A 16290-nucleotide genomic window follows, 5' to 3' on the forward strand; every position below is an offset into this window, starting at 1 on the left:
AGTAATTATATGGTCTTGACCTGAGAGCCTCGATAAGACTCCATCTTACTCTGTGCAGATCTGGGCCCCAGGGTTTCTTGGTGATGAGGAGGAGAAGAGGATCCAGAGGCAAGTGACCAAGATGGTAGCAGGTCTATGGAATGAACCTTATGAGAACAGGTTGAAGATTTGTGGGTTAGTTACAAAAATTGGTTGATAAGTGGAAAAGGGATGATATGATTGAGAGACACAAATTACTGAAGGGTTTTTTTACAATATTAATTCAGAGGAAATTTTTCAGAACAGGTCTGGTGGTGGGAGAACTAGGGGGGGTAATCCATGGAAACTGTGTAAGAGTATACACAGTTATAACACCTTTGCTAACATATAAGAGTTAGCAAGGGTGTTAGGACTAGGTTTTATGCTCTTGGAGAGTAGTGAATGATTGGAATAGGTTGCCAGAGTCTGTTGTGGGTGCCATGATAGTGAATGAGTTCAAAGCAAAGTATGATAGATAATGCACAAATGTTGGATAGTTCTTGACATGATGTTTGGGGCCTCTCTCGATGAGTGTAATGACTCCTTGGAGATGCCCGTAATAATAATAATAATATAATAATAATAGGTATTATTTGAAAATGGTAGGTGTAGGCCTCCTTTGATGATGTAATGTTTTCAGGTGTTCGATGGATTTAAGGCTAAACATGAATTAGTGTTGTAATAAAGATAAGCATGAATGAGTCTTGTAATTCATTCTAATTAAATATTAATTATAATGCATTAAAATTTATAAGTAAAATTGTTTTTCATCTTACTATAGATAGATAAACATGACATTCCATCTCTTGACCCGATAACCAATAGCCTTGGCAATATAAAACATCCAGATTCTTCAACTAGGATTTTTGATGTGTACCTGGAAGAACTGATACCTAAACACCACTTTCCATTTTATCGCTACAGAGGTTCCCTGACTACTCCACCTTGTACAGAAAATGTGTCATGGACAGTCTTTCACAATCCGTTAATGATTAGTCATAAACAGGTAGATACTTTCAATTTAAGGTTAATACATATTTCTAAAGATTTTTATTTGCAGGATTTGAGGAGGTTATAAATATGGTCAAATGAGTAGGCATCTGATTTAATAAACAGATGCTTATTATGAAAGGTGGTGAGACTGTAGTGAAGAAAGTATCACTGATATCTTGAGATGCTGGTTAACAGAGAGTTGAAATTCAAGGGATATTGCAAATATTCTGCCCATACCTGGATTACTGCAGATTACAGTTCTGCTAACTTTATTTTTGAGAGGTTGTGGAAATTTAAAGAAATTTAGAAATAGTCTTCTTTGTTATTCATCTTTCTTTGTAATGTAAAATTAAAATACTATAAATGAGAATAAAATTTGAAAGTTTTTCACTTGGTTATATTATTATTTAAAGATTCCAAGAAATCACATTCTTAAAGGATTAAACCAGTAATATAATTCTTTGGCATCTTTATTGAAAGTTTATTTTTCACTTGGTTAGAATATAATAAATTTAGTTTAATCCTTTATCCAAGTGTGAGCAAACAAAGTTTGCGCCTGAAAGTATCTTCAGGACTGGGATAAGGTGGTGCAACACCAGGACGACTCCTTGCAAAGGTGGAGCAAGCTACTAAAACTCCTATCTCTGTATCTCCATAATGCAAAACACATCTCCTTGCAGATATGTCTAATGTTATGCATTAAGGGATTAAACTAAATTCATTATATTCTAACCAAGTGAAAAATAAACTTTCAACATCTTTCTCTAAATCCAGAGTAATTTATTAAAAAGGTGGCACACCATTTGGCAACTCCTATAGGTAGAGATGACCTTGCTAATACTTCTGCCTGTATCTCCACTTGGGCCTGGCTCCCACTGAAGAGACCTCAATAAAGGTCGAAACTAGTCCGGGTAGTGGCCCTTCCCTTAATGCATAACATTAGACATATCTTCAAGGAGATGTGTTTTGCATTATGGAGATACAGAGATAGGAGTGTTAGTAGCTTGCTCCACCTTTGCAGGGAGTCACCTGGTGTTGCACCACCTTATCCCAGTCCTGAAGATACTTTCAGGCGCAAACTTTGTTTGCTCACACTTGGATAAAGGATTAAACTAAATTTGTTATATTTGGCATCTTTAATTTATAATATAACCAAGTAAAAGAAACTTTCAACATCTATCACTGACCAGAGTATTTCAATAATAAGATGTGACACCTTTTGACTACTTGCATATGGAAATATATGACTTCTGCATTATTTAAACTTTGGTATCATCATTTTTGTGGTCATTCAGGGGTGATCATTTGACCATTGGAGTTTTGTTTTTGTAAGTGTCAGACGTATTTCTCAGCTTTCTATATAGTAAGATCTGTTATGTCAATAAAGTGACAGATTTTCAGCCCATTTCTTTTCAGTATTTAAGGATAGTATAATGTCTACTCCAGCAGAGATTAAGATTTTGATAATTTGATCTTCTGTGTGGTCTCTTTTCTACATTAAAATGATGATTTGATTATACCTGCAGCGTCAACAGCGTGCCAGAGCATCAGAGCAAGTAAGACTTATGATTTCGTTAAAGCAAATTTTTCAGGCCCTTTCCTGTTCCTTGCCTTGTGCCCATAGTAGTCTTCCGCCTTTTAAAAGGAGATTTCCATTGCCGGCCTACACTTGGTAGTCGGAAGGGACAAGGCAGGTCCTGTCCCCCACATTAAAACTTTAGCCAGCAATGGACATGCCTCTTGACGATCTCAATTTTAAGGAGCTTTTGCTCTATTCAAACATTTAGGCAACCTACTACACATAAAATGACCAGAAAAAGTCAGAAAACACCAGATCCTTGATGTGGAGACGGAGAACCCCCAACCATCTGAATTTCCTCCCAGTTCTTCACAAGACAGTGCCAGCAACAACAGCTGAAGACATCTCTAATACAAACTCCACTGACTATCAGGTGGTCAGCAGGAAGAAGAGGAAGAAAAAAGTCCTACGCTGCAGAACCTGAAATAATACCCCAACTCTTGGAAAGAACAGTTCCAATTGAAACAACAGCACAACCTGTTGAAAAAATAGTGACAGACTCAGGGGCACAGCCCAAAGAGAGGATTCCTCCAGTAATTCTAATAACGAAAGAAAAATGGTCTTCAATCGCGGAAATGATGAAGAACACAAACATCAAATTTATATCAGCTAAGAACATGGATGAAGGAATCCGGATCCAACCAGAAGGAGCGACGGACTACTGCCGGCTCACCAGACTTATGGACGAAATAAGTCCCATACCACACATCCCAACTTAAGAGTGACAAAAACCTAAAGATAGTCATCAGAGGACTGGCAGAAACCATGACATCCGAAGAAATAGCTGCTGATTTAAGATCACAGGGCCTAGAGCCAATTAAGATCTCACGCATGTACCGAACAGACAAGCTCCCCATGCCTCTGATATTAGTAGAGATCAGTAAAGAGCAAAGAGAAATTTACGACCTTAAGACAGTCTGCAACTTAATCATCAGGACTGAACCTCTCAGAAGAAAGGCATCTGTCGGTCAATGCCATCACTGCCAAAAATATGGGCACGCACAAAAATTATGTAGAGCAGACAACACATGTGTAAAGTGCAGTGACAACCATCCTTCACACACTTGCACCAAACCACGGATGACACCTGCTAAGTGCGCAATTGTGGTGGCCCACATCTAGCCAATTACAAGGGCTGCTCATTTCACCCATCTAACCTACAGAAGACTAAAGTGGCGTTTAACCCCACTCACTCAGAAGCTAGCCATGAAACCTGCGCCAGAAATCAAAGCAAGGGATGTTACAGCCAATAAAACTTATGCTTCTGTGGTCTCTCCACGTAAATACCCAGAGCCCCGGCAGCTTGCAGCCAAACCCTGCAGCGATTCTTGCTGCTACATTAGGGGAGATGCTAACGGTCTTTAGCAAAACAAACCCCTGCCAGGCCGACACCAACAAATTCCTCTGGAATACCCAAGTCATCTTCTCCATGATCAACAAATGATATGCTCTCCTACATCTCGATGCTGATATCCCAGATACTTCCATGTCTCTCCATAATATTACCACTACTTATTTCGCCTAAGCAGCTATTCATCCCAATCAACTCATCCAAGAGTGTTCTATCCATGACGAAAACGACAGGTGGAAACATAAGTGCTTGAAAGCTGCTCTGCTATTTGGTTCAGGCACTCCCGCACTGCCCTAGATAGGGTGAACCAAGTACTCGCTAATCTCTAAATGCAAGTCTTTTTCCTAGTGATGAAGGGATTAGAATCCAAGGGATTGAGGTCCATCCAGCCACAGAAGTTAACAGTTAACTTTGGTATCACTTCTAGGTCTGGTTCCCACTAATGCAGTTTTGCATGGATGCAGGAAAATTTGCTGGAGTGATTTCCACAAATGTGGGGCTAATGAAGGGAATGCCTTTCCCTGGAATATGAGCAGCTTGTTTCATTATGGCATAAGCCTGCTATTGGGTTGAGCCACCACTGAGGGCTCTTTTCGGTTGTAGGTTGGACTTTCTCCTCAATGCTCACTCAGTAACTCCACTATATCGACTGGTTCAGTGAACTCTTTACCATCGTCATTCCTTAAAATCATTTTGCCATGTACAGTTTTTTTCTTGCTTGCAGCATATTGAAAGAATGTTTGGGATTCTCTTTTGCTTACATAGCCAGTTTCCTTTCATAATCGGCTTTTGCTGTTTTTACCACACTCGTTACCCTTCTGACCTGTACTTTATACCGTTCGTGTGCCTGCAGGTCACCCCTTTCTTTAAATTCCCTCCATAGTTGTTTCTTTTTTTGCAGCTCAAGCTTAATGGTGTTATTCATCCATTTAACCCCTCCTTGTTTCACTATTCGGACCTTAGGTATACAATCAGCCATAACCTCCTGTAAATGCTCTTTGATCACTTCCCATGCTCTATCGACGTCCAGCCCTTGCAGTTGTACATGCCATGGCACTGATCCAAGCAATCTCCTAAGCTTGTCATACTTGCCAGCACGGTAATTCCACATATACCCTGTCTTAATCACAAATTTCACACCTTTAGCCACCTCCCAGGTCAAGACCTTATGATCACTCTCACCAATAGGTGGCAACATGGTCATATTCATTACAGTCAAATTCTCAGATACTATTACCAGGTCAAGCACTCTCACACCCCTAGTATTTTCAATTACATGCTGTTTCAGATAGTTATCCCTTAATAATTGAATAAAATCCATTTCCTTCCTCACATGTGTCCTCTCCTCCTTCCAATCAATGTTACCATAGTTGAAATCCCCCATAATAATTACCCTCCTTCCATTCATTTCATCAATTTGTTTATGCATACCATCTCCACCATCTATTCCATCACCTGGTCTATAGCAGCACCCAACTGTATATTTTATTCTGCCAGTATCAATCTCACACCAAATAGCCTCAAATGAGCTCCTTTCACTATCCTGCAATACTTCAATTCTCCTTGGCTGCAGTTCATCAGCTATCATCAATAACACCCCTCCCCCAATTTTATTCTCTCTGTCCCTCCTAAACATACTATAACCTACACATTCTATCCCACTAACTATATCATCTTCCGTCAGCCATGTTTCACTAATGCCAATAACCTGTGGCCAGGAAGAGCCAATCAAGGCCAAAAATTCTTCCTTCTTGTTCCTAATACTCCTGGCATTAGTATACATGAATTGCAGTGTCCCCTTTGTCCCACCCCTATCTTGATGCATTATTCTAAATATCCCATTCCCATTTTTTGTCCTTGTTGCTGGCTCAGGTACATTATATACATTTTTACACTCAACTGTCTCACTGATGTCTGGATATCCACTTCCCCCCCTCCTTGGTAGTTCTAGTTTCCCTGGTTCTGCACATTCATTTTCACTTCATTCAGCAACACTTTTTCCAGTCTCCGCACACCAAGTCCATTCAAATGCAGTCCATCTATCTTGTATAAGTCCTTTCGCCCATCAAACTCATTCCACACGTCCACAAATTCCACACCACACCGTCCGCATAACCTGCGCATAATATCATTTGCGATTATGGCCCTCCTTCTAAATTCCTCTCTGTCATACCGCGGTAACAGACTCACCATTCTAACTCTTTCACTCTTTTCTTTCGCTACCTTTAACAATACTTTCAAGTCCTCTCTCATAAAAAATTTATCACCTTTCAATTCATTCGTACCAGCCACAATTGTTATTTCTTTCACCCTCTGTTTTTGCACTCTAATGCTCTCACTTACATCCTTAAATTTCGCACCCGGTAAGTACGATTTAGTTACACTCCCATCTATTACTCCTCTTAATAACGAGTCACCATACAACACTCTCTCCTTCATTTCGGAAACTCGCCCACGCTGTTTATTTACGTTAGCCGAATCACTCTGGAAAGAGTTTTGCAGGAGTTCTAATTGCCGCTGCGCATCTTGTATCACTGTGCGCAGCCTAGCGATCTCACTTCCTACAAATAATTCCTCATTTTTTTTATCATTCAAACCATTTTCTCTTTCTGTATAATTGCTCTCACTCTTTCTTAGATCACCGCTCACATTGCCATCTTGTACACCGCAATTCCCTATCGAGCCACTATTTTCACTTGCATTCTGGCTTTCTTCAACCATAACTGTCTCACAACCTGACACATACTTCGACTCCTCACTTTGCATACACTTTCTACACATTCTCCCACCACTATCACTTTCAATCCATACTCCAGCCTCATTCGGGAATGCATACATTCCACACACATCACATTGGACAAATTCTCTCACATTATAGTTTTTGAATAATGGCGTCGTATTTTTGGACGCCATTATCTTACGTCGCATTGGCGCCATATTCAAATATATGAAACGTATCGTTAAAGACTAAATTAATTTACGGAATTTACACCAAAATCACACAGACACAACAAGCTACCAAATTTAGACAATATTACGTTATGATTTTTAACATATATTCTAATTTCCATTCAAAATTGTACTTAGCTTTCGGGAGCTCCCTGAAAACACGACCGTTCCCCTGCTTTGTTCTTTGTTCAATAACGGTAACATAAAGGAGATTATTCAGTGTACTATCTGCGAAATGTATGCGTTGCAGAGAGTGGTTGGAGTATGGTTAGATGATGATAGTGGAGTAAATGTGTGCAGAAAATGTAAGGAAAATGAGGAATTAAAGTGTGTTTCAGGTCGTGAGTGTGATATTTTTGTCAAATTTCAGAATGTAGAAAATAGTGATATGATAAGAAATTGCGAGGTTGTACCAGAGAGCTGTGAGGGCGTGAATGTAGAAAGTGTGAATGAAGGTATTAATACAGAGTAAATTAATGGTTTAACAGATAATAAAAAAGATGAGATAGATGCAATGAGTGAGATTGTGCTGTTGAGCGGAGTGATACATTGAGCAAAGCGGCAGCTGGAGCGTATGCACAAATGTCTGCCGAGTGTACCAGCCAATAAAAAAAAGTATGATAGGAAAAATAAGAGTATGATTGTGAACGTAAACAAAATGAAGGAGCGAGTGCTGTATGGAGATTCATTAGTACGAGGTGTGATAGTAGAGAATTTGACAAAATCGTACCAACCTGGTGCAACCATTAAGGATGTAAGTGAGTCTATTAGAGAGCAAAAGCAAAGAGTGAAAGAAATGATAGTTGTGGCAGGTACGAATGATTTGAAAGGAGATGAAATGGAAATGATAGAGGACATGAATGAATTATTTGAGGTAGCAAAAGAAAAGAGTGAGAGCGTTAGGATGATTAGCCTTTTGCCGTGGTATGACAGTGAAATTTTTAGAAGGAGGGCCATAATTGCAAATGACTTTATGCGTGGGTTATGCATGATGAGTGGTGTGGAATTTGTGGATGTGTGGAGTGAGTTTGATGGGCGAAAGGATCTATATAAGATGGATGGTTTGCATTTGAATGGATTCAGTGTAAGGAGACTTGAAAAAGTGTTGTTGATGTGCAGAATCAGGGAAACTAGATTTATTAAGGGGGTGGGGGAAGTAGATATGCAGACCTTAGGGGGGCAGTTGAGTGTATGAATGAGTATAATATGCCTGAGCGAATAAGGACAACAAATCAGAATGGGATAGTTAGTATAAGGCATCAAGATAGGAATGGGACCAATGGAGGTCTGCAATTAATGTATACTAATGCTAGGAGTATTAAGAACAAGAAGGAAGAATTTTTGAATTTTTGCCAACCAAGTGCCTTGGTTGGCACTTCCAGACCACAGGTTATTGGCATTAGTGAAACATGGCTGACTGAAGATGATATAGCTAGTGGGATTGAATGTGAGAGGTATAGTGTGTTCAGGAATGACAGGGAAAATAAAATGGGGGGAGGAGTATTATTGATGATTGCTGATGAGCTGCAGCCAAGGAGAATAGAAGTTGAATTGAGGGTAGAGAAAAGATCACATTTGAGGCCATTTGGTGTGAGATTGAGGCTAGCAGAACAAAATATACAATTGGATGCTGCTATAGACCAGGTGATGGAAAAGATGGTGGAGATAGTATGCATAAGCAAATAGAAGAAATGAGTGGAAGGAGGGTAATTATTATGGGAGATTTCAACTATGGTAGCATTGATTGGAGGGAGGAGAGGACACACGGGAGGAAGGAATTGGATTTTATGCGGTTATTAAGGGATAACTAACTGCGACAGCATGTAATGGAAAATACTAGGGATCAGAGAGCGTGCTTGACCTAGTAATTGCATCTGAGGATCTGACTGTAATGAATATGACTACATTACCACCAATTGGTGAGAATAATCATAGGGTCTTAACTTGGGAGGTGGCTAAAGGTGTGGAATTTACAATTAAGACAGGGTACATGTGGAATTATCGGGCTGGTAAGTATGACAAGCTTAGGAGTTTGATTGGTTCGGTGCCATGGAATGTAAAACTGCAAGGGCTGGATTTTGATAGTGCATGGGAGGCAGTTAAGAAGTGTTTGTGGGAGCAATGACTGACTGTATACCTAGAGTCCGAATAATAAATTAAGTACGGATTAAATGGATGAATAACACCATTAAGCTTGAGCTACAAAAAAAAAAAAAAAAAGAAGAAAGAAACAACTGTGGAGTGAATTTAAGGAGAAAGGTGACCTGCAGGCACATGAACGGTATAAAGCCCAGGCCAGGTAAGAAAAGCAAAAGTGGATTATGAAAGAACATTACCCATGCAGGCTAAAGAGAATTCCAAACAGTTTTTTTGATATGCTGCAAGTAAAAGAAAAAATGTATATGGCAGATTGATTTTAAAGAATGCTCATGGTAGGGAGGTAACTGAATCAGTTGAGATAGTTGAGTTACTGAGTGAGCACTTTGCAAAAGTAGATCATCCTGGTGGTGCCTTTGCAGAAATGGAAGAGCCAACAGCTTATACGGGAATTGTGGTGAATGAATTGGAGGTGAACAGTCTATTACAAAATCTCAATGTCAATTCATCTGCGGGATTGGATGGTATACCAGCTCGTGTTGTACGAGAAGCGGCTAAAGAATTGTCAGTGCCTTTGACCATTTTGTTTAATTTGAGTCTCGGGACTGGTTTAGTCCCAAGGGGTGGAAAATAGTTCCACTGCATAAAGGAGGTTCCAAGACTGCTGTTGAAAACAGCAGTCTTGGAACATTATCAGCTGATCAACATATCAGGAATTGTTGTCAAGGTCTTGGAGAAAAATAGTCAAGAAAAAAATACAGGATTGGATAGATGAAAATGGGATACTGTATGGAGGACAACATGGTTTTGTGAAGGGTAGATCATGCCTCAGTAACTTGCTCATGTTTTATAACATAGTGACCGCTGAACTGGATAAGGGTGATTCTAAGGCCTTGCTAAGGCCTTTGACAGGATATCACATGGAATTCTAATCAGTAAACTGCAGCATATGGGGATCGATATAGCGTTGGTGAGATGGATAGGAGGGTGGTTGATGGGGAGATATCAGTGAGTGGTTTATTCAGGAGTAGAGTCCAAAAGACGGCCTGTGACTAGTGGTGTGCCTCAGGGTTCTGTTCTTGGACCACTACTTTTCAATTTATTCATTAATGATATAGGAAAGGATCTGAGAGGAAGTGTTCACTTGTTTGCTGATGATGCAAAGTTGGGTAGAACAATAGTGAGTGCACAGGATGTCAAAATTTTGCAAGATGATTTGGATAGTTTGGAGGACAGGGCTAAGGAAAATGGATGTCAATTTAATGTAGCAAAGTGTAAGGTCATTTTGAGGTGAAGAGATTAGCAGCAGTATATCACTTTGGTGGAACCGTACTCCAGGAGATTGATGAGGCTAGGGATTTGGGAGTGTTGGTGGATAGGGAGTTGAAGTTTAGGGGACAAATTGCAAAAGCAGCTAAATCAGCTCATCAAATCACTTGGTTGCTGAAAAATACTTTAACAAGCAGAGACAAACAGGTTATTGTTCCTCTGTATCGAGCCTTGATAAGGCCCCACTCGACTACTGTGCCCAGATATGGGTGCCAGAGTTTCTTCTCGATGGAGAGGAGGTGGGGAGGATGCAGAGACAAGTGACCAAGATAATAGCAGGACTATGGAGTGAACCTAACAAGAACAGGTTTAAGATTTGTGGGCTACAGAAATTGGTTGATAGGTGGAAAAGGGGTGATATGATTGAGACATTCAAATTACTGAAGGGTTTCTATAAGATTAATTCAGAAGATATTTTTGAGAATAGGATTGCTAGTGAGAGGACTAGCAGCCATCCATGGAAACTTGGTAAGAGTGTGGTTAGCAAGGGTGTTAGAGGTAGGTTTTTTACTTGTAGAGTGGTAAATGAGTGGAATAAGCTGCCAAAGTCTGTTGTGGGTGCCATGACTGTAAATGAGTTCAAGATGAAGTATGATAGATACTGTGTGAATGTTGAATAGTTCTTGACATGATGTTGGGCCTCCCTCGATGAGTCTAAGTACTCCTTGGAGCTGCCCATAATAATAATAATAATAATAATGGGGAGTGTTGCCATAGCACGTGGCAGTGAATGAGCTGTGCTGAAGAAAGTGATTTTTAATCGGCGAATAGTCCATTTTTCTACATTTTTTGAGTGCTAAATTGTTTCTCTGGAATATGAGTGTACTTAAGTGGTTGTTTTTTGAAGTTAGTTGTTTTCGTGATATTGTGTATTTTGGTTACCAAGAAGATGGGAGGTCGGATGCATAACGGTGGAAGACAAGACAAAACTAAGTTTTCATTACTGTATTTAGTTTTTATTTAGTGTACTTAATGTTTTGCTTGTAATAGTTTGCACTTTTCTTATATATTTATAGTTCCTAATACTTATTTAGCGTTTATTTTTGACAATAATTAGTGGCACTATTTTGAATAATTAACGATTACGCTAGTAATCTCTCGGCAGTAACAAATAATGGCTGATTCAGCTGCAGTCGCAAATGGCATGTCGTCCAGTCCTCCGCAATTTAAGAACTCCTCTATTATAAGCAATATAATAAGGGAGTTTGCGCATGTTTGTGTCTCTGGAATTGGATATCTGGCTTGTGAAAGTGGGGGGGGGGCTATGGATTTACTACAGTAGTTAAAAGTTGATGAACATATACATATGTTGATACTGTTTATGGGACAGAAGCTTGGTGATGTATATATACTGTTTTACTGCTCAAAGGGTTAAAAAATCATGCAGACATGTACTGAAATTGTTTGAGTATGATATTATCTGCATAAAGCAAATCTGAGATAAACATCTCCCATTTTGATATCAGGTTTAATGCTACTTTCCTTCATAATGCAAAGTAGGGAGATTCTTGTTCCATTGTATAAGCCTTTGATTAGGCCACACATGGACTGTTGTGCCCAGATCTGGTCACCTGGTTTTCAGAAGGATGAAGAGATGTTGGAAAGAGTCCAAAGGCGATTGACTAAGGTAGTTTCTGACCTCTGGAATGTCGAGTATGAGGGAAGATTGAGAAGATGCAACTTGCAGAGTCTGGTGGATAGGAGGAAGAGGGGAGATATGATAGAGACCTACAAGTTATTAAGGGGTTGTTATAGGATCAATGCTGGAGAGGTTCTACAGAAAATAGTGGGAGATTGGGGGAGAACCAGAGGTCATCCTGGAAACTGTATAAAGAGGGTGTGAGAGGCAGGTTTTTTTCATGCAGAGTTGTGAATGATTGGAATGCCTTGCCTGAGAGTGTGGTGTCTGCAAGGAGTTTGAATGTGTTCAAGGCACGGTATGATGAGCTGTGTGTGTGTGATAAAAGGACCTCTCAGATGAGTCTTTGACTCCATGAGGTCTCGGGGTAATAATAATAATAATGATGATGATGATGATGATGATGAGTAATATTGATTTTGATTTTACATCAGACCATCTTTTCCATACTTCCCTCAATTCTTACTGTTGACTTAATATAGACTGTGTCACTCAGTACATTTTTCTGAATGGCTTTTCTCTTGGAACCTTGTTATATGCCTTTTTTTTTTTTTTTTTTTTTTTCAGATCTACAACACTTATATACAGGGCCTTGTTAATTCAAATTATTTCTTAAATATCTGTCATAAAGTGAAAATCATCACAACAATCCCCATTTGGAGTGAACCCAGCATATTCTCAAAGTTTTTCTTCAACAATCTTTTAAGCCTCTTCTCCAAGTATACTTCATAAATCTTACCTGGAACACTCATTAGGGAAATTTTTCTGTAATTTTTATATTCAGTTTTATTTCCCTTTTTATACACTGCATGACAAAATTAACAAAATGTTCTGTTAATTTTGTCAAACATAAAGCATATGGGTTTTATCTACACAAAAACTAAAGAGTAGGCTAGAAACTCAATTGGTAAGGTTATCCAAAGTTGAAAGGACCTAGTGAGATCCTCTCAACATGCATCAAGAAAACTAGGAATGATTATGGTAGGCAGAAGAAGATATAGTCAAGGAATGCAATGAGTTTATCAAGGTATTTCATCCTCAGAAGCATGACATCATGATGAGCTTGAGTGTACTAGGAATGATGGAGGAGTGAAGCAAGAGATATTTAAGGAATTAAATAAACTTTATGGCAATAATGCAGTAGAACATAGTGACATATCATCATGTGTCTTAAGTTTCAGTCAGTTAACAGTAGTCTTGGCTTAATTTTTTACAAGCGTCTTGCAATAAGGAAAATCCTGAAGAGTGGAACTTCACGCATCACAAAGTATGAAGATAATTGGACTAAGGCTTTGAATTATAGGACAATTTCTAAGTTTGAAGTTGTGGAGAAGTCTGGAGTTTTGGATGAGGGCTAGTATCCAGAATCTAGTATTGATAACAATAGCATTTTCTGTGATGCTCAGCATGATTTGGTAAAAGGGATTACGTCTTTTCACGGTAAATTTGCAATGCATGTTACAACACGATAACAAATGCATTAAAAGGGAGAAGCATATATGCTGGTATAATTAGATTTTGAGAAATAACATGAAACTCCATACAAGTTGGCAATTAAATTGGATGGATGTAGTTAAATTATTTAAATAATACTTAAATAATATTTAAAAATATTATTTTTTGATATTTATTTAAAGTTAAATAAATATCAAAAAAGTATATATGACAGAATGCTATCTCAAAAGAGAGAGAGATATATGCAAAAAAAGAGAAGTATATAGTTACTAGTTGTATTTTGTGTTTTAGGGGATATTATTGTTTACTTTGCATTTTAACGATATTGGAACAAATGCAAAGAGAACCGTATAGGCTGGTGTAATTAGATTTTGCAAAAGACTTTGGCAGACTTCACACAGCAACAACGACAAATTGCAATTAAATTGGAATGCATGAGGTTAAATAATAGATTAATGTGTTGAATAGAAGATTGTCTGATTAATAAATATCAGCAAGCTATGTATGAGGGAATGACTTGGAAGAGGGCAGTTACTAGTCTTATGCCACAGGAGCTATTGTTTATTTTGTATTTTAATGAATGTGGGACAGATGCAGGGATTTGGGAAGAACTAGTGTAATAGAGTAAATGTGACTTTACAGAAAGATCTGAGCAGACTGTGTCATTGGAACTGCAGTTCATTGTTGCATACGCAAGGTTTGAATGGAATACAGAGAATATAACTAGTGGTAAAATTCTGAAGGAGATGGAAAAATAAGGGAATTTGGAGTAATGGTGGACAGATTGAGATTGCATCGCTGAAACTGTGAGTACATCAGAATGGATCATGGCAAATGGTGATACATTAGATCAGGTGATAGATTCTGGGTTTTTTTTTAGGGGGGGGGGATGAGGAGGATGAGAATAAATTGGAGAGGAGAGTCTAGAGAAGACTAAGTGGCTATTATTTACATCCACAGACTGTTGGATATGAAGACAGGTGAGGGAATGTGAAATGCAGAGCATCTTGCAAAGAGGCTCCCTTTAATAAGGCCTTGCAGAGGCTCATTAAAGGGAGAATAATATGATTATGATACATAAGTTGGTAAGGAGTTGTTACTGGTTTGATGTGGATGCAGTTTTTTATAGAAGAGAGGGAGACATGGATAGTACAAGTGTCAATTCCTGGAAAGAAGGTGAGAGCATGAAAGTGAAGAGAAGATTCTTTGTATAGAAATTGGTTCAATTAGTGGAATGCATTGCCTGAAGTGTAGCAAGTGCAGAAATGAATGAATTTAAGGGTGTGGTTAAATAAGCTGTGTGTTGCATGCCATGAGTATTTTTACTCCATGGAGGTTCTAATGCTAATAAAATAATAATAAATAATAAAAAAATTAATAATTTTGCTTACATGTAATCCTTCATAGGACAAGGTGTGAAATTGAAAAATTGCAGAAGCATCAACAGATTAACAGGAGCTGAGAAGAGAAAAAATTTTTCGTGCAGAGTTGTGAGTGATTGGAATGCCCTGCCTGAGAGCGTGGTGTCTGCAAGTAGTTTGAATGTGTTTAAGACACGGTATGATGAGATGTGTGTGTGTAAGATAAAAGGACCTCCTAGATGAGTCTTTGACTCCATGAGGTCTTGTTTTAATAATAATAATAATAATAATAAAAACAGGAGGTCTGAGGTAAAAAACAAGATCATGTGAATAAACAAGAGAAATCCTTCAAAACACAGCGTGGCTAGTGGTATAACACAAGGCTCTGTGCTGGGACCACTGCTATTTAATTTATACATGAATTGCAGAAGTGAAAAATTATAGAACTATCATGAAATTAGCAAAGCTGAGAAGAGAACAAATCAGAAGGGCTGAGGAATGAAACGAGATCTTATGAATGAACAAGAGATACAGGGTAAGGATAAAATTTTGTACAGAGATTCTATGATCAGAGCAGTACTAAATGAAAGCCTGAAAAAATCTTGTTTCCTGGCACAAAAATTAATAATATTAGTGATTCTGTCAGTAAAGTGAAAGAATTAACTGTTTTGGCTAATGACCTGAGAGAAGTATTCTATGATGGGGGGGGGGGAGTTATTGGAAAAAGTGAAAAAGAAGATTGAGAGTAAGTCTCCTACTATGCTATGATGGAGGCAAACTAAGCAGCATAGCTTTGATTGCAAATAAAAATTAAGAAAGGTGGGCCTTGAAGATGTATGTATGTATGTATATCAGAAGAACTTCAGTCCAAAGGCCAAGAATAACCAATATAACCGACCAGGGGACACCATCAGGTGCTGTTAGGAAAATGGTAGCGTTCTCGCTTCATTTCTCATTTGCTGTTATGTAGTACTTGCGTGCACGTGTCTTTATTTTAAGTTCCCAAGAAGATGGCAATGTGACGTTGCCGAAATATCGGAAAGTATATATTAAAGTTGATTTAATTTATATTTCTAGTGTACGCTGTCAATTCCTTAATTATTAGTTATCATGTTTAACCAGCATATAAGCCTTTCTACAAGAATTGTGTCATTCAATTGGAAAAGGTCTAAGTTTGATTCTCATAGTGATGGGAGGAATCGTTATATGGGTTTTTTCAATTGAAGGTGAGTTAACTGATCTCATATAAAAGTAGCAGGATTTTTTCTCCCAGAAACTCGGATTTTTCATCCCACACAGACAAATCGGCCTTCAGGACACATGCAATTTACAGACAAAAAATAAAGGTGGTAGTGGGCAGTAGATGATGGAGATGGGTGGAAGTGGTGGAGACAGAGAGCTGTAGAGTAGGTGTCCTCCCTCGATGAGTCCTTGGACTCCTTGGAGGTGTTACAAAATAATATTAATGGGTGTCAGTTTAAGGTGGAAAAGTGTAAAGTTATGTACCACATTAATGGAA

General features: G+C 38.5%; 1 protein-coding gene across 1 annotated transcript in view; it reads left to right on the top strand.

Moving 5' to 3' along the window:
• LOC150110110 (putative carbonic anhydrase 3) overlaps positions 1-16290 on the top strand; it is a 290668-nt gene that overhangs the window by 233693 nt on the left and 40685 nt on the right. The window contains exon 7 of the mRNA XM_090415351.1: positions 800-1024. Within this exon, the coding sequence (XP_090271477.1) occupies positions 800-1024 (225 nt within the window). The remainder of the gene's footprint in view (positions 1-799; positions 1025-16290) is intronic.

This window comes from Typopeltis vanoorti, chromosome 1, assembly GCF_054136105.1.
Source record: "Typopeltis vanoorti isolate ZY-2024b chromosome 1, IOZ_Tvanoo_1.0, whole genome shotgun sequence".
Lineage (NCBI taxonomy): Eukaryota > Metazoa > Arthropoda > Arachnida > Uropygi > Thelyphonidae > Typopeltis > Typopeltis vanoorti.